Below are 19048 nucleotides of genomic sequence, written 5' to 3'. Positions count from 1 at the left end.
GATTTCCTTAAAATATTTTAAACAATGTGGAATTTCTATAAGAAAAGCACAGTAGAAATAATAAGTTCTACTGCTGAAATTAAACATTGATTATAATCTCTAATTACTGTAAGACTACTTATCAGAAATAGCTTGGAATTCCTTACAGTAGAAATCATCAGTTCTCAAGATGGTTAACTGTAAAGAAAAGTATTAAGAGTGATAATAAGGCAATGAAATACATCTTTTTAATAACCCTGAAAAATCTGCTGAAATATTCATGTTATACAGTACTCAATTTTCATGAATTCCTTTGTTAAGTCAATAATAATCTGTTTAGGTAGAGCAATAGGTGATAAGCATCCAATCAAAATATTTGTGTATGGCAATAATATAACAGGTGTAATGGCCTATCTCACGGCACTACCTTACGCAAGTGGCAATAAATGACACTGGAGACAGTATAGTCAGAAATCAGTACCTTTATTGTGCTTAACCACAGCTTTTATAGTTCCCCCTGCGTGTTTCACGCTGAGTCTTCTGGTAGTGATGTCACTTTCCAGCCTCGAGTGTCAGGTGCCATAAAAAGCGCAGGCTCTTATTTGCGCGCTTTTCCTAATTGCTGGTGCCTGGCTTGTAGCTGGAGGACTGGGACATCGTTGGAGACTACGCGCTCTGGTAATGCACTTGCTAAACTGCTGTGGCTGCATGCGATTCTGTTGTTCACGTGGGGATCCCACTACACCACCTCCCCCCCAGAATCATGGCTGCCAGATGCAGGTTCCTTCTGGTAGTTCAGCCTGGGATGTCTTCTGGGACGTTTCAGTGGTGATGAGATTGGTCTTGAAAGGTCAGTGTGTGTCGGTTTCAGTTGTTCAATTGTGAACATAAACTCTTGGCCCCCTACGTCCAATGTAAATACTACACCTTCTCTCCTGATTACACTAAAGGGCCCCTCATTTGGGCATTGAAATGCTGAGCTTTTCTAATCTTTCCTAACCATTACGAATTCCACAGTTAGTAGGTCGTGTGGCACCTGATGTTTGGAGCTCCCGTGAAAAACCGAGGGAAAGGGTTGTTTTGCCCTATTGCTATCTCTCACAAGATGTAAAATATCCAAGTCAGCTGTCTGATTTATGTCACTACCAAAATGTATGTCACCTGGAATGGATAGTGGAGTTCCATAGATCATCTTAGCAGTCAAAACTGGCAATCCTTCCTTTAGTGCTGTACATATTCCCAATAGCACCCACGATAATTCGTCTATCCAGTTTGGCCCCTGCAGTCTTGCCTTAAGTGCCAACTTTAAATGCCTATGGAACCGTTCCACAAGTCCATTTGACTGAGGATGATAGGTGGTTGGGTGGTGTAATTTACTTCCACAGAAGTTTGAAATCTGTGTCCACAGGTGGGAAGTAAACTGTGTACCTCTATCTGAAGTGATGTGACTAGGTACATCAAATCGTGCAACCCAATTAAAAATAAAGGTCCGTGCACACGTCTCAGTGTCTGCTGCCTGCATAGGGACTGTCTCTGACCAATGACTAAAATGGTCAACAACAGTAAATAAAAAACCTCATCCCCTGACAGACTGGCAAAGGTCCAACTACGTCCACGTGAACGTGCTGAAATTTTGCATCCACTGTGGAGAATCTTTCAGGCGGTACACATGTGTGTGTGTGAATTTTAGCCTTTTGGCACTGAAGGCAAGTTTTGGCCCACAGGGTGACATCTCTCTTTAGCCCACGCCACACATAACGATTTGACACTAGTTTAATGGAAGATCTAATGGAAGGATGCGAAAGATTATGTATATCATCGAAGATCTTCCTGCGCCAGCTAACTGGTAGAATGGGTATAGGGTGTCCTGTAGAAATGTCTCAAAGGAGTGTGGGACCGCATGCCTCAGTAGTGATTTCCTCAACCTGGAGACTTGTAACGGCGGTTTTGTAGGATTGTACCTCCTCATCCTGTCGATTCCACCTTGGATTGCAGAGACAGTTGGTCTTGGTAGGGCATCTGCCACCGGATTGGGAAAACTGGCAACATACCGAATGTCAGTAGTGAACTCAGAGATGAATGACAATTGGTGTTGCTGCCTCGCCCACCAAGGGTCAGATATTATACTCATGGCCTGCACGAGGGGTTTATGATCAATAAAGGCTGTAAACACTCGACCCTCCAGCATGTAATTGAAATGGCGCACCGCCAAATACTACAACAGTAATTCTCGGTCGAATGTGCTATATCTCATCTCTGTAGGTTGAAGATGTCTGCTATAAAATGCAAGTGGCACCCATTGTCCTTTTACATGTTGTTGCAACACTGCACCAATTGCATGATTGGATGTGTCTGTAGTTAGTGAGAGGGACGCTTTGTGATCTGGGTGGGCAAGACTTGTTGCGGATGCCAATGGATCCTTGGTTCTTTCGAAAGCCATGTCTGCTTCCTCATCCCAATGCAATATATTTGATCTTTTTCTATTTAATAGGTCAAACAGTGGGCGCATCACGGCTGCCGCTCCTCTAATGAAACGATGGTAAAAGGTAACCATTCCTATGAATCGTTGCAAATCCTTCCAAGTAAGAGACTGGGGAAAATTGTGTATGGCAATCACTTTGTCGGCAACGGTATAGTTCCAGTATGAGAAATCCTGTGGCCGAGAAAATCAATTGCAGCTGTACTGAATTAGCATTTTGCGGGGTTGACTGAAAGGCCAAAATCCTTCAATCTAGCGAACATGAGATGGAGGTGTCATTTATGCGATTCCTCATTAGGGCTTGCTATGAGGATGTCATCCAAATATATGAAGGTTCCTTCTAAGTCCCTAGTGACAACGTCCATCAACCTTTGAACATCTGGGCTGCGTTCTTCAAACCAAACAGCATTCTGATAAATTCAAAGAGACCAAAGGGGAGTTAAGGACTTCAAGATCCATCTTTGGAACATCCTCAGGGTGAATCGGAATCTGATAGTATCCCTTTACTATATCTACTTTGGAAAATATAGTAGCGTTAGCCAACCTTGCTGAGAAATCCTGAATATGAGGGATTGGATAGTGGTGGGAATGGTTATATCGTTCAATTGCCTGTAGTCTCCACATGGCCACCAACCACCATAGCTTTTAGGCACCATGTGAAGGGGTGAAGCCCATGGACCTTTGGTCTTGCATACCACCCCTAATTCCTCCATTACTGCGAATTCTGTTCTTGCAATTGTAAGCTTGTCTTTTGGAAGCCTATGAGCCCTGGCATAAACAGGTGGACCAGTTGTATCAATATAATGATATACACCATGCCACGGCTTATTATCCTGAAAATTAGTCATCAACAGTCATGGGAACTCTAAGTATCGAGGTGTATGCATTCTGTTGAATCGCCTGAACTCTTACTGGTGGAAAGAACGACGCATTCTTTTAAGGGGCAAACTTTGGAAGTTAGCCATGTTTATCAGATGGCATTTATGTATTCTGTGGTATGCATGGGGCTCCCACTACACCGGTTGGATAAACAAGCCACTAGCAATTGTTGGTCTTGGTCTCAACCAAGAGACCATGCTCTCTCAAAAAATCCACACCTAACAGGGGAAACCTACTGAGGTCACCATGCATTTCCAGTAGAATACCACTGAACCCGTATGTATTGTGACCTTCCTCATTCCGAAAGTAGGAATCATGGTACCATTAATTGCTGAAAGCGGTGGAATACGTGCACCTTGTGCTAACTCAAACGGTGTCAGGGAAACAATACTGAACTCAGCCCCCGTAACTATCAAGTAATCCACCCCCGAAATCACATCATGTAAATAAAGTAGACCTTGTTCTGTGCCAACAACCAAGGCCACTAACGGCAGATCCATTTCCCTGACGTGATGGTGGACCTGGGTAAGTGCAAGGAATCTTTCATCTATAGGCAGAGCGACCCCATCGGCGATGATAAAAACAGTATCTGGAACTTTTGTTTCCTTGATCAGGACGTGGTCGCTGTATTGCCGCACATGCCGGTGGTCTTGGTGTTTTGGGGGGCTCGGATAACTCAGCCACATAGATGGGCTTCACCTGCATTCTGTTAGCCTGTGGAAGGCCATAAAGTTGGTCGGCTTCTCTTGCTACCAAATGTGGCTCTGCAAAACTCATGTGTGCCATTCCCGTTGCCACATGCACTGGTAATTTCAATAATAACTGCCTCAAAAAGAAAGCAATCCATATGGCATGTGGCTAGTGATACCAGCTTTTACATTAACTGGGATGGACTATGGTCCCCCAGTTCTTGCGTATTCAAAATTCTTATAGCCCATTCATGACGAGAAAGCTCAAATGTTTCCAGCAAAAAATTCTGGAATTTGGTGTACTTCTGGTCCACTGGCGGGTTATCGATGAATGAACTCACCCTTGCTGTGGTCATAGTGTCTAATGCACTCACAGCATGCCAAAATCTCATGTCCTCGAATGAAAAGTTCCGAAGCACAAATTGCGCTTCAGGCAACGCAGCCAGCTACATGGCTGATCCAACCAAAATGGAGGCAGATGAACTGCTACTGCATTAATCACCACCGGTGCTGCAGCCAGCGAGGCTGCGTCAACCTCCACCTTTGAAGTCATCAGTTGCTCGTCCATGTCAGACATGCGCAACTCAGTGTAGCTGAGGCCTGTCGGGGTCTCAAAAATTATGTAGTGGCCTATCTGACGGCACTACCTTATGCAAGTGGCAATAAATGACACTGGAGACAGTATAGTCACGAATCAGTACCTTCAATCAATACCTTTATTGTGCTTAACCACAGGTTTTATTGTTCCCCCTGCGCATTTCACATTGAGCTTTTCTGGGATGCGGTAGTGATGCCACCTTTCAGCCTCTGGTGTCGGATGTCATAAAAAGTGCGGGCTCTTATTCGCGCGCTTTTCCTAATTGCTGGTGCCTGGCTTGTAGCTGGAGGACTGGGACAATGTTGGAGGCTATGAGCTCTGGTAATCTTCTTGTTAAACTGCTGTGGCTGTGCACAATTCTGTGGTATGCATGGGGCTCCCACTACACGGGTTGGATAAACAAGCCACTAGCAATTGTTGGTGCACCAGTCTCTACCAGACTGTTCTACTCTCAACATATTGAAAACTAACAAAAATATCTGCCAGTCTAATTCCTATTATGTTCCATTAAATGAAAAGAAGATGCCTGACTATTCATAATTTCTTTCCAGGAATCTGCATATTTTTAAGATCCAGAATTCAGTTTGACATTATTTTTTTAAAATATTTTTTTTATTTTTCACACTGTGAACCTTATCAACCAAAATAGATACAAGCGTTTCTCATTAAATATACACAGTGGCATTTTCTCCCTTCCCCCCCCACCCTTCCTTCCCCCTTCCAACTCCCCTCAAAAATCCATAAATATTCAATATATACAATAAAACCATAAAACAATATCTTCACACAATGAAAAATAAACAAGAAAAATGTGTCATCTACTTTTACACACTGAATCAAGTCTTTTTGTCTTCTTATCATTTTAGGGGGTGGAGGTCCACAGTAGGCCCTTTTTGTTATGTTCCATGTATGGTTCCCAAATTTGTTCAAATAATGTGACTTTATTTTTTTAATTATATGTTATTTTTTCCAATGGAATACATTTATTCATTTCCATGTACCATTGCAGTACTCTCAGGCTCTCTTCCATTTTCCAAGTTGACATTGTAGATTTTTTTGCCACTGCTAAGGCTATCATAATAAACCTTTTTTGTGCTTTATCCAATTTGAGGCCTAATTCCTTACTTCTTATGTTGCTTAGAAGAAAGATCTCTAGATTTTTTGGTATGTTATTTTTTGTGATTTTATTTAATATCTGAATTAGATCTTCCCAAAACTTTTTCACTTTCGTACATGCCCAAATTGCATGTACTGTTGTTCCCATTCCCTTCTTACAGCGAAAACATCTATCTGATAATTGTTGGATCCCATTCTTTTAACTTTTGAGGTGTTATATATAACCTGTGTAACCAATTATACTGTATCATGCGTTACCTTGTGTTTATTGTATTCTTCATAGTTCCAGAACATAACTTTTCCCATGCTTCATTTTTTATCTTTATGTTTAAATCCTTTTCCCACTTTTGTTTAGGTTTATAGCTTATTTCATCATTTTCTTTATCTTGCAGCTTAATGTTCATGTTCATTATAAATCTTTTAATTATCATTGTGTCTGTAATCACATATTCAAAGCTGCTTCCTTCTGGTAATCTCAATCTGTTTCCCAATTTATCCTTTAAATAAGCTTTCAGTTGATGGTATGCAAACATTGTATCATGAGTTATTCCATATTTGTCCTTCAACTGTTCAAATGTTAATAAATTATTTACCAAAAAACAATTATCTATTCTTTTGATTCCTTTTCTCTCCCATTCTCTAAAGGAAAGGTTATCTATTGTAAAAGAGATTAGTTTGTTTTGTGTCAATAACAATTTTGGTATTTGGTAATTCGGATTGCTTGTGCTTGCCATTTAAATGGTGATTCTTTTTTAAATTCTATATAATCCACATTATTCATTGGCATCCCTTCACTTTTATTTGCATTGATCTTGTACCCCGATATTTCTCCATACTCCTTCAATTTCCTATGTAATTCTTTTATTGATATTTCTGGTTCTGTTAGGTATACTATGATGTCATCTGCAAATAAACTGATTTTATACTCCTCTTTTATTTTTATCCCTTTTATTTTATTTTCTGTTCTTATCAGTTCTGCCAATGTTTCTATTGCTAAGTCAAACAAAGAGGGGGATAATGGACATCCCTGTCTAGTTGACCTACTTAATTTAAATTGGCTCGATACATATCCATTTACTGTTATCTTCGCCAACGGTCCATTATACAATGCTTTAATCCAATTAATATATTTTTCTGGTAGATTGAACCTCTGTAATACTTTAAATAAATAGTTCTACTCTACTCTGTCAAAGGCTTTTTCTACTTCTAAAGCAACAGTCACTGATGGCTTCTTATTTCCTTGAGCTGCATGAATTAGATTAATAAGTTTACAGATATTGTCCGCTGTTCGTCTTTTCTTAATAAATCGAGTTTGATCTTGTTTTACTATTTTTGGTGCACAATCGGCCAATCTGTTTGCTAATAATTTTGCTATTATCTTATAATCTGAGTTAAGTAGAGATATTAGTCTATATGATGTTGGTGTTAATGGATCCTTCCCCATCTTTGGTATTACTGTAATTATTGCTGTCTTACATGAATCTGGCAAGTTTTGTGTTTCTTCTGTCTGGTTCATTACTTCCAGGAGAGGAAGAATTAATAACTCTTTAAATGTTTTATAGAATTCTATTGGGAATCCATCCTCTCCTGGCGTTTTATTATTCGGCAGCTTTTTAATATATCCTGTACTTCCTCTATTTCAAATGGTTTTATCAGTTTGTTTTGTTTCTCTTCTTGCAATTTCGGCAGTTCAATTTCAGCTAAAAACTCTTCTATTTTATCATTTTTCCCCTCGTACTCAGTTTGGTATAATTGTTCATAAAATTCCTTAAAGTTTTCATTAATCTCTATTGGGTTATATGTAATTTGTTTGTCCTTTTTCCTTGATGCCAATACAGTTCTTTTAGCTTGTTCTGTTTTAAGTTGCCAGGCTAATATTTTATGTGTTCTTTCTCCCAGTTCGTAATACTTTTGCTTTACTTTCATTATGTTCTTCTCCACCTTGTACATTTGTAATATTTCATATTTTTTTTGTCCTCCAATTCTCTCTTTTTTGTTATATCATCCCTTTTTACTAGTTCCTTTTCTGTACTTACTATCTCCCTTTCCAACTGCTCTATTTCCCAATTATATTCCTTTTTCATTTTAGTTACATGACTTATTATCTGTCCTCTAATGAAGGCTTTCATTGTGTCCCATAGTATAAATATGTCTTTCACTGATTCTGTGTTTATTTCAAAAAATGTTTTAATTTGGCATTCAATAAACTCTCTAAATTCCTGCCTTTTAAGTAGCATGGAGTTTAACCTCCATCTATATGTTCTTGGTGGGATGTCCTCCAGTTCTATTGCTAATAACAGGGGTGAATTATGAGATAGTAGTCTAGCTTTATAATCAGTTTTCCTAACTCTCCCTTTAATATGGGCCGACAACAAAAACATATCAATCCTTAAGTATGTTTTATGCCTACTCAAATAATATGAATATTCCTTCTCTCTTGGGTGCTGCCTCCTCCATATATCCATAAATTTCATTTCCTGCATTGATTTAACCATAAATTTGGCTACTTTATTCTTTTTGTTTGTCTCTTGTCCAGTTTTATCCAACATTGGATCCAAATTAAGGTTAAAATCCCATCCTATCAATATATTTCCCTGTGTATCTACAATCTTCAAAAAAAAAAAAATCCTGCATAAGCTTTTGATCCTCTTCATTAGGTGCATATATATTGAGCAAATTCCAAAATTCTGAGTATATCTTTATCATCCCTGCTGGATCTGTTATTTCCTCCTCTATTATGATTGGTACATTTTTATTAATTAATATGGCTACACCTTTATCTTTTGAATTATATGATGTTGCTGCTACGTGTCCTACCCAATCTCTCTTTAATTTGTTATGTTCCACTTCAGTTAGATGCATTTCCTGCACAAATGCTATATCTATTTTTTCTTTTTTCAGTAAACTTAATAGCCTCTTCCTTTTAATTTGGTTATGTATTCCATTTATGTTTATAGTCATATAGTTCAATGTGGCCATCTTATACCTTATGTCTCGTTTCTGCTTCCTCACCAACTCCATCCCCCTTTTCCCCATTTTCATCTCTCAGTTTTTCCTTTTTAAACTCAATGTATGACAACACATTTAAAACATACTCCAACAATTCTCACACCCAATAACACCTTAACCCCAAATGCCCCCCCCCTCTCTGAGTTGTCCCTTATCCCTTGCCGGGCAGCCACAACTCCCCTTTCCATTTTGGATTGTGATCTTGTTTGCAAGTGTCAACTAATTTCACAGTCTCCCCCCAGTCCCCCCAAGAAAACTCTTTTTTTTTTTTTTTTACACATATAACAAAGTTCTCCCTTTTTTTCCCTTTACTTCCTTCTTTCCCTTCTTTTTTCCCTCTTTAGTTCTTAGATCTTTATTTATACTTTATCGCCGTTCTTCATTCTTATTACACCTCTTCATCTCCTTCTTTCCTGCAAACTTTCTGCAAATTCTTGTGTTTCCTCTGGAGTCGAGAACAGTCTATTTTGCTCCCCGGGTATAAATATTTTAAGCACAGCTGGATGTCTTAACATGAATTTATAACCTTTTTTTCCGTAGGATCAATTTGCTGTATTAAATTCCTTCCTCTTCTTCAAGTGTTCAAAACTTATGTCTGGGTCAAAAAATATTTTTTGACCCTTGTATTCCAATGGTCTATTATCTGCTCTAATTTTATTCCTTGCCTGCTCCAGTATATTTTCTCTTGTCGTATATCTCAAAACTTTTACTAAGATGGATCTTGGTTTTTGATGTATCTGCAGTTTCGGAGCTAGTGCTCTGTGTGCCCTTTCTATTTCCATTTCTTCCTGCATTTCTGTCATTCCCAGGACCTTCGGGATCCATCCTTTTATAAATTCCTTCATGTCTGTGCCTTCTTCACCCTCACTCTGGCCCACTATTTTTATGTTGTTTCACCTACTATAATTTTATCAATTTTCTGAGCTAACAACTCTTGTGTCTCTTTAATTTTTTTGTCACTTTCTTCCAGTTTTCCACTTAAGTCGTTTACTTCCATTTCTACAGCCATTTCGCATTCTTCCACTTTTTCTACTCTTTTTCCTATTTCTGTCATAACTAGTTCTAATCTTTGCATTTTATCTTCTGTTCTTTTCATTTTTCTTCTAATTGCACTAAATTCTAATGACAACTATTCTTTTAATGTTCTCATTTGTTCTTCAAAAAAAAGCTTTATCTATATTCTGTCCATCTGTTTTTACTTTCTATTTCTCTGTGAATATCTTGGTCTTCTTCCTTTTCTTCTGTGTCTGTACCTGTGTTTGTGTCTTCTTCTTCTTCTCTTCTTTGTATTCTCTTCTGATATCCCTGATGAGTTGCTGTTATCACTTTGTCGGGCCTCTTCTTGCTGGGCCTCTTGCTGTTGGTCCTCCCCTTTTGGGCTGCTCATCTGTCAGGCCTCCTGCTGCTGCTCCTCTTGCCATTCACCCCGTCAACTTTCTTTCTCACCTGGTATCTCACTCCCTCTCCTGCCGCCTTCCTCATCTTCCAGCTGAGAGCCCTGGTGTCACGCCATGGTTGCCCACTCCTCAGCTGAGCCCCCCTCCCATTGGTGTTTTCTTTTACCTTTGATTGTGCACTGCTCATACGCGACTCCTTGCGCATGCGCAGTTGCGCACTTTTGTTTGGCTCAGAGAGCCATTTTTGCAGTCCACCGTTCGGGGGGTGGGGGGGTGTTGCAACTCCGCAGAGCCTGCACCAACCTTGGAGAATGGATATTCTTCGCCACCATGGCTCCATGTTCCTTTGTGCAGGTAAGGGCTTCTTCTTTCTTTTCCGGTGACTTTTCTTCCTGTTGTTTTTACTTTTTCCTTCTTGGGTGCCATCTTCTTTCTCTTCTCTGCAACTTTATCTTCTATTTCTTATATTTTATATTTATTGAACTTTGTCTTTTTTGACTTTTTTTTCTTTTTTTAGGAGAGGCCTGGTTTTACCCTCGCAGCCAATACTCCATCACGTGACCCCTCTGTTGACATCATTATCTTAAGGTATGGAGTTACCAGATTACCTCTCTGTGGTTTTCTATTAGTTCCCTGTTTGTTAAGAAATTCTGTTGAAGAAATGTATACGATGTATAAGATCAAGTAATGTTATGCCTACATGCGCAGGTGAAAAGAGCTTTGCAGATTCTGGAGTTGCTATTTTTAAAAACATTGTGTGATGAATCATGTCCCTTCCAACCCTGAAAGCATTTATTATAAATATGGTGCAACTGAGATGGCAAAACCTTGTTTCGTTGTATACAAGGCTGTGTGATTGGAATCATTTAAAAAATGTTATTCATGGTAATAATAAAATTCCATTTTTGTTTTGAAGTCCTACGTTTGGGGAAAAAAAAAGTTTGTGTTTTACTTTGGACAAACATTCTGGGGTGCTTGGTCCTGTGGAATATTTCTATTAACAACTTAGTTCATTCTTTTACAGGATAATTTATTGAACCATATTAACAATTTTGATCAGAAGAGTTTTAGTAATCTACTCCTCCAATCCAGAGTTTTAATAATCCTTAATCTTGCTTTGATTAAAAATTGGTGTAGTTCCATCTTGAAACCTATTAAAATGTTGTATTAAACTATTTGTCTCATTACTTTTGCTAAGTGCTTAACAATTTTGAAGTTGAAAAATTCCTCCTTTCTTGCCTTTCACTTGTAAATGTGAATCTTTGGTCTGAAATTGTATACATGGGAGAAAGGCATACTTGGATCCTTTATCTGAACCTTCATAGTTTTAAAATAATTGTCATAGCACCACTTATTCCTTCTTCCCCTTTTGCAAAAAGTAAGTAGGATAATTGATCTTCTTAGGGTTCTGGGATCAACCCTATTGTCCCTCACTACACAAGTATTCCAATATAATGAGATTTATTTTATATTTTTATTGTGAAAACAACATAGGAGACTTGGTGGAAATGGCAGCTGGCAGAATATTGGTATTGTTTATTCATGGCTTGAAATATAGAGAAAAGGAGGATAAGTAGTACACTGGGAGCATACAGACAAGTGAAATGATGTACTTAGATAGCAAGACCAAATTCAGCCTAAGTCGTCCATGCCAACTAAGTTAACATTGATCTGGGCTAATCCTATTTGCCTGCTTAAGTCTAAGAGAGAAAAGATCAACTGAATAGCCATTTCTAAAATTTCCAGAAGTCAGTGGTTGTATTTTCTCAATGAAACTTTTGAAGACATCTTGAAATCTATTTCTCTATCCAAATGGTATTTTATTCATGTGATGGAGGATGGGAATGATTTTAAGGAGATCCGACTGTTTTTAAGAAGATCCAATACTTCCGCTTTCTTAACCTCAACATGCTTCAACACTAAAGCAAAGTAATTATTTAGGATCCCCACCACCTCCTCTGCCTTTATCCTTCAGTGGCCCTACCATCACTCTAGTCATCCTTCTGTTCTTCACATACAAATAATAACGAAAAGATTTTGTTATATATCAGCTCCATAGCACTAAGAGTATGTTTAATGACCTTTTGTGAATTTCCAATTTTGTTCTTTCAAAAAATGTAATCAAAACTTTTTTCTTAAAGTATCACACTGTGCCTTGGTGGTTTGAGAGGTGTGTTCCTGAACTTTAGAAGCACTTCCACTTTCACTCTTGAATAAGACTCAAAAGTTTTCACATAGATAATGGTAGCTATTGTCTTAAATGTCCACTAAATATCAAAGCACTGAGGGGAAAAAAAACAATCTTTACACTATGCCATGTCATTCAGAGAACTTCAAAGAAAACACCACTAAAAGAGACAAAATACTTGATTTGAATAATTTTCTGTTATTTCAAAGGTTCCTGAAAAAGAAAGCTTTGTCATTCTAGTTCCAGAAGCAGAAATGGATTTATGATATGATTCACTAATATATCATAACAACACAGTGGCATGTCCAAGCTGTATTACATATATTTGTCTTCCTACTTCTCAACCAGAAGACAGACACAGCAACCCCAAAAAAATTTAAGTTCCATTGTGGGAAATGTAGTACACATGATGTAATTGTCACAGCTAATTTAGAGATAGATTTGATCAGTATTCTGTTTGGATATGCACTTAATCACAACTGTCCTTTTTATTTTAGTATTTTTTTGACGTTATCTTCTGAGACAATAATTCCAATCTCCAGATCAAATATCAAACTATTGTTCCATGGAGAAACAAAATAGTTATAACTTTGATCTTTTCATAACATTAACATTTACCAAACCGAGCTAAGAAACACTTCATTTTTAATTACTAAATTTATTAACGGTATTCTTTTTTATGTTACACGTGCTCTTTAAATTTGGAATGTTTTATGTCACAACTTTTATGACATCTATCGGATTTCTCATCAAGCACTGTATATGTCTTGATTATAAAGCAAGAATGTGTTACACTAGTGTCTCATCAATTTTCAGGATCATCATTTGAGTACAGATCATGGTGTCACATTGCCACATGGTCAAATGAGCGCTAAAGTCTCAAAACAGCAGATGGGTTAACCTCAAGATGTTCAAATAATACAGATCGCAGGGCAAATGTTGTCTTGGAAATTGGAAGAATTTCACCACGAATATGGTCATTGCCGCTTTTGGTGCCATTTCATTATCCAAGTAAAAATACCTCCCAACGTGAAGCATTTGGAACTGAACCAACTTGTTGGTCCACGTTTAAATGCTCGGTCCTTGTACAACTGTCTTGATCAGAAATTAGCATGATATTAATATTTACATAAGAACCAAGCCAAATATGATTTAGGGTTACCACATTTTCTGCATCTCTTAGCCACAGGTAACGATGTAGTGGACTTAAATCTGCGGAATTTATTAGAAAATGTCTTTCTCCACTGTAAGGATTTCCAAAAAGGGTCTTTCATTTTTTAACTACGGGCTGCATGTAAACTTGACTCGTTGCCGCGAAAGTCGATGGTTCTCGGTTCAGCAGAATATCATTTCCCGCTTCAAAATTTCCCATTTTCCGAACTATTTAAATTTGTTCCTTGCACGAATTCCTGCGAAAGGATCATGTTTTGACATTTATCATATTTTAGAAGTGATCGGAATTTTTTTTTAATCATCGTTTCCTGGGAGCAGTTTTACCCTGGTGATCAGCGCAATATGATTTCTCCGCAAATAATAGCCGTGTATTCATAATTATGCATAGCCATTTTCATCACAGAGGTAGACAAACGCTTGCAAATCGTTTGCGTAAACAAATACCTTGCGGGTTTCAGAAAGTGCAAGCCTGTGAGTTATGCAACGCTGGTCAGCAGAGGATCGTGGCGATGCACGCAAGCGTTCCGTGGAATTAAAGAGAGGCAGGAAACAGTTCAAACGTCCGCAAGGAGAATTCAAGTACTCGTTAAAGAATGAATCTCCAGAGCAGTTTATCGTCTGTATCAACCTGGGCGACGTGCCTTCGGAGAACGTGAATGCAACCATTACTGGCCGGACTGTAAATATCACTGGAGAGCAGGTGGAATCAATCGAAGAAGATGATGGTATGATCAGACAAAACTATCAAGGTTTTTCCAACACGTTTAACATTCCCCCGGAGGTGAATATAGATACGCTGAACTTGACTATCTGTGAAAAGCACACTTTATTGGTTGAAGCTGACTATTTTGAAAACAATGGAGCTCTGGAAGAATATATTACGGAACCAGATCCCAGGCAAAGCCGTCTAAAATCCCTGAATAAATTGAGCTCCCTAGAATCATCATCTGTTGATTTGGCATCACCAACAAACACTTCATCAGAGTTAAGTCGGGAATCCTTGTACGAGACAGCCTTGACACATCCTCCATCTAAAAAGTCTCTAACAGCCTTTGAGAATGTTGACAGAAAGGGATCCGCTGCCTTGATTAGGGAGAGGGGAGTCTCGGTCCATCCAGATGGAAGCAGAAGACCTCTGATTCAAGGAAAAACCCAATCTATGGACGAGAGGGGCTCAGAATCCCACCCAGTTGAAAGCAGGAGATCAACAGCGAGTCCAAAACTAATTCAAAATATCCAGGAGGAAGACAGGAGAGGCTCCATCCTCTACCAAGATGAAAGCAGAAGACCCTTTACAGGTAGAGAAAGAACCCAATACCTTAATGAGGAAGGGAAGAAAGGCTCAGTATCCCACCCTGTTGGAAGCAGAAGCTCAATGAGTGCAGAAAGAATCCAAAACAAAAATGTGAGGAGAGGCTCAATATCCCACCCTGGTGAAAAGAGAAGAACATCAATGAGTCAAGAAAAAATTCAAGATACGCAAAAGGAAGGAAAAGGAGGCTCAGCTTACCATCTCAAAGAAAGTAGAAGATCCTTTCTGAGTCCAGAAAAGGTCCAAACTCTCCATGGTGAAGAAAGGATCAATCAAGATCAAAGCAGAGGATCCTCAAAGGGACGCAAAAAACAACACTCTGTGCATGCGGAAGGGAAGAGAAGCCCAATAACTAATCAAGGACATTCAAGATCTTCTGCAGGTCGAGAACGAACTCATTCAGTGCATGGAAAAGGGAAGGGAAATTTAAAATCCCACCGAGAAGAAGCCAGATTATCTATGAAAAAAGAATCAAAATCTACCCCGGCCAAAAGAGAAAGTACTGAAGCTATAACATCGTCTACTGACTCATACGAGTCTTCTCTGGACTCCAGTGACAGTACAATTTCAAAAACAAGCAATACCTCTTGGATCTCTGATGAATTTGAAAGTACACGATCCATTCCAACATCAATGCAAACCCAAGCTTCCATTGCTGATACAAGTGGATTATCCCCAAAGTCCACAAGGGATTCATTTTCTAGTCAACAGGATTCATCAATTCGAAGATCACCAAACCGGTTAGTCACTACTATCTCATCAAACACCCTCATTAAATGCAATAAGAAATCAAAAGCTGCCAAAAAAATGGAAAGTGTGTTTGATAGTTTCCCATTCTGCTGTTGTCCCCAGTCATTCTGAATGTCTGTGAAATTTTGGCCGGTCACCAGCAGGAATATTCAGAGAAATATTATCCCTGTAATATAGCCCTAGCATGACAAGACACTCAGAGCTAGCTGCAGATTGGCTCAACCCAGGGCAAAACACAACTAATCTACAAAAGAAACCAATTAATTTCTTAAACTTCTGGAATAGTTAATCAAAGTTGAAAATCTAGCTTCACATCTATGTGGAATTAGAAGAATCTAAAATGTAGATGTTTAATAAAATTCTGAATTAATTTTGGTGCATTCCTCAATCATATTCCTTGTGATTTTTGTTTTAGTAGGAACATATTATTAACATATTTTAATCAAACTGCTTGACCAATCTTACTGAATTGACAGAGGAAGTAGAGGTAAAAGTCACTTGATGTCATTTTTCCACATTTTAATAAATTAATGAATAAGGTCAGAGAATGAGAGGTGAGAGTATGCAGCAGAAAGGATTGCTAGCTGTCTTCAGGAGAGAAATTATAGAGTGGGAATAAAAGGTAGTTACTTGCAGGGGATGGTTGGGGTAGAAGTGTTCTCTAATGACGGATATATCTGTGGGAGTGATTGGATACAGGAAATTAATTTAGAACCATAAATAGAACATAGGTGTTCTAACTTGTGTGAGGTTTGTTCAGGGGTCTCATAATGGTGGGAAAGAAACTGCTTGAATATGGTGGTGATGAATCGCTTCTCAGTCTTTTGGCTAAGATCAAGTGTAGTCTCTGTTCTTATCAGTTTAATATGGTGGTGATGATCTCACACTTGTGAATCTTCTTCTGACAGGAGGAGAGTGAAGAGAGTGTGCCAGGGTAGGATGAGTCATTTAATATGTTGGCAGCTTTTCCAAGGCAGCGGAATGTATAGATGGCGTCAATAGAGGGAAGGGTTTTGTGTGATGGTCTGAGCTGGTTCACAACTCTGCAGTTTCTAACTATCTTGGATGGAGCAGTTCCTGTAGTACACGGTACTTTCAAAGGTGCATCTCTTGAAGTTGTTGAGGGATAGAGGTGGCATGCCAAATTTCCTCAGGCTTCTGAAGGTGTAGTGGCCCTGGTGCACTGTTTTGCCTATTCCATTAACATAGGTGGATGAGGAAGGTCACTCCTCTGAAAATAAAGCTATATACTCTCTCCACCTCAGTGCCATTGATGTGGACAAGAGAATGAGTTCCACCCCTCCTCTTGAAGTCTATGGCCAGCTCCTTAAACTTGTTGATATTAAGGAAGAGGTTATTGTCCTGGTACAATGCCACTTGTCCCTATATCTGCTTTTTATATTCCCACTCATCATTGTTAGGGATTCCACTGACAATAGAAGTGTCAAATGCAAATTTATTTATAGTTGGTGTGATGTTTGGCTACATAGTCATGGGCAAACAGGCAGTAAAGTAGGAGACTTTGGGGACTAGATAGATTATATAATGGTTCCAAAGAATTGGACAATTCCAAATGTCACTTCACAGGTGTTTGAGGAGATTCGGTATGTCAGCAAAGACTCTTGAAAACTTCTACAGGTGTACCGTGGAGAGCATTCTGGCTGTGGGTGCATCACTGCCTGGTATGGAAGTGCTAAATCTCAGGACAAGAAAATAACTCCAGAAGGTGGTTAACTTCGCCTGTGACATCACAGGCACCAGGCTTCACTCCATCGAGGGCTTCTACATGAGGTGGTATCTTAAAAAAGCATCCTCTATCCTCAAAGATCCCCACCACCCAGGCAATGCCTCTTCACTCTGCTTCCATCAGGAAAAAGGAACAGGAGCCTAAAGATGAGCACTCAATGGCACAAGGACAGCTTCTTCCCCACTGCCATCAGATTCCTGAATAATCAATAAACCAAAGACCCTGCCTTACTGTTCATGCACTATTTTTTAAATATATCATTGTTGTAAGATGGTTATAACATGCATGCTGCTGCAACACCAAATTTCATGACTTATTCATGAGAATAAATTCTGAATCTGATTCACTTCTTAAGAAAAGAGGAGGCAAAAGATACAAAATTACAAACCAATTAGCCTGTCTTCAGTGGTGGGTAGAGGTTTCAGTGTACCTGGAGGTACACAGTAAAATAGGTCCAGGTCAGCATGGTTGCCTGAAGGGGACAAACCTGTTGGAATTCTTTGAAGTAACAACTGGAAGGGCAGATAAAGGAGAGTCAGTGGATGTAGTTTACCTGAATTTTCAAAATGCATTTGACAAGGTGCTGCATATGAGGCTGCTAAGCAAAATGCGAGCCCATGTATGGTGCTACACAACTGGCCTACTGCAGGGGGAAACTTCTGTACCTGCAGAAGAGCATGGGGACAAGACAACACGTGGCCGGCTGTCAATCAGCTGACCTGAATAGACCAAGCCCCACCTGGTCGGGTGTCAATCACCCTCCGGGATATAATCCTGAGCCGGCCCTTCGAAGACATTCTCAGAGTTTTCAGCAGCTCAATCTCACAGCTGGCTCTGTGGAAATTTACGTCGAATAAAGCCCGTTGTACAGTCTTTTGGTTTTGTGTGTTTGCTTCTGACCGATAGCTCACCACACCATGGTATTATGGGAATTATGCTAGCATAGGGCCTTTTCACACCACAGTGTAAATTGAAGAGTCCAAGAAAATTTTACTGGGAACCCTCCATGAACATGTGGTATGAAAAGGTCAGCCCAGGAATTTTAAATGGGTCCAAGGTATGGCCGCGGGCCTGGAAAATTTTCCTGGACCATCCTCTCCCTGAGATGTGAAAAGGCAAATGGCCAAGCAGGGGAACCGTCGTGACGTCAGCACTTGCGTGCTGCGTCATGTAGGTGATTAAAATTAAAAGTTACATACCTCCTAACAACAGCGGGCCACTTTGTCATGTCACCACAGGAGGACAATGCAGGATGAATTGCCTTCCTCATTAACCATAATCCCTCATGTAGTTGGATTTCCCACAGTGGATCTAGCTGCATGATAGATTATGGGAAACAAAGTCAGCTATTCATCCCGCATTGTGCCGCTGTGGCGACATGCCGAAGGGCGGGGGTGGGCGCCAGATAACCGGGTGGGTTGGTGGGAGGGAGGGAGCGAGCGGGTGACCGACAGACAGGGGGTGAACTTACTCTTACTCCTATTGGGGCGAGAACCCCTAAATTGTGTGGGAGGGCAAATTCCCGGGAATTTGGACTGCAACATGAAAGGTCTGGGAGGTCCTGAATTCCCAGTAATTTTTACCAGGTTTGAAAATGACTATGGATAGAAGATTGCCTGACTGGCATGAGACTGAGAATGGGGATTAAAGGGGCCTTTTTTGGATAGTTGCTTGGGACCAGTTATGTTCCACAGTGCTCGATGCTGGGACTGCTTCTTTCCACATTCAATGT

At 39.5% G+C, this 19048-nt stretch overlaps 1 protein-coding gene and 1 pseudogene across 9 annotated transcripts in view; both read left to right on the top strand.

Moving 5' to 3' along the window:
- The window catches only part of LOC138735961 (EF-hand calcium-binding domain-containing protein 5-like), a 217460-nt gene that overhangs the window by 64403 nt on the left and 134009 nt on the right, over positions 1–19048 (top strand). For 3 of the 9 annotated variants that reach the window (XM_069884675.1, XM_069884678.1, XM_069884677.1), the window contains one exon: positions 10664–10734. In XM_069884675.1, the coding sequence (XP_069740776.1) occupies positions 10664–10734 (71 nt within the window). Of the gene's footprint in view, positions 1–10663; positions 10735–11170; positions 11240–13949; positions 15560–19048 lie in introns of those variants that run through there. The other 6 variants (XM_069884667.1, XM_069884668.1, XM_069884666.1 and 3 more) reach the window with 3 other exon arrangements.
- LOC138737785 (U2 spliceosomal RNA) lies at positions 16378–16518 on the top strand (annotated as a pseudogene).

This window comes from Narcine bancroftii, chromosome 6 (genome assembly GCF_036971445.1).
Source record: "Narcine bancroftii isolate sNarBan1 chromosome 6, sNarBan1.hap1, whole genome shotgun sequence".
In the NCBI taxonomy this organism is placed as follows: Eukaryota; Metazoa; Chordata; class Chondrichthyes; order Torpediniformes; family Narcinidae; genus Narcine; species Narcine bancroftii.
Note: the sequence above shows the minus strand (reverse complement) of the source record. Positions and strands in the feature narration are given on the sequence as shown.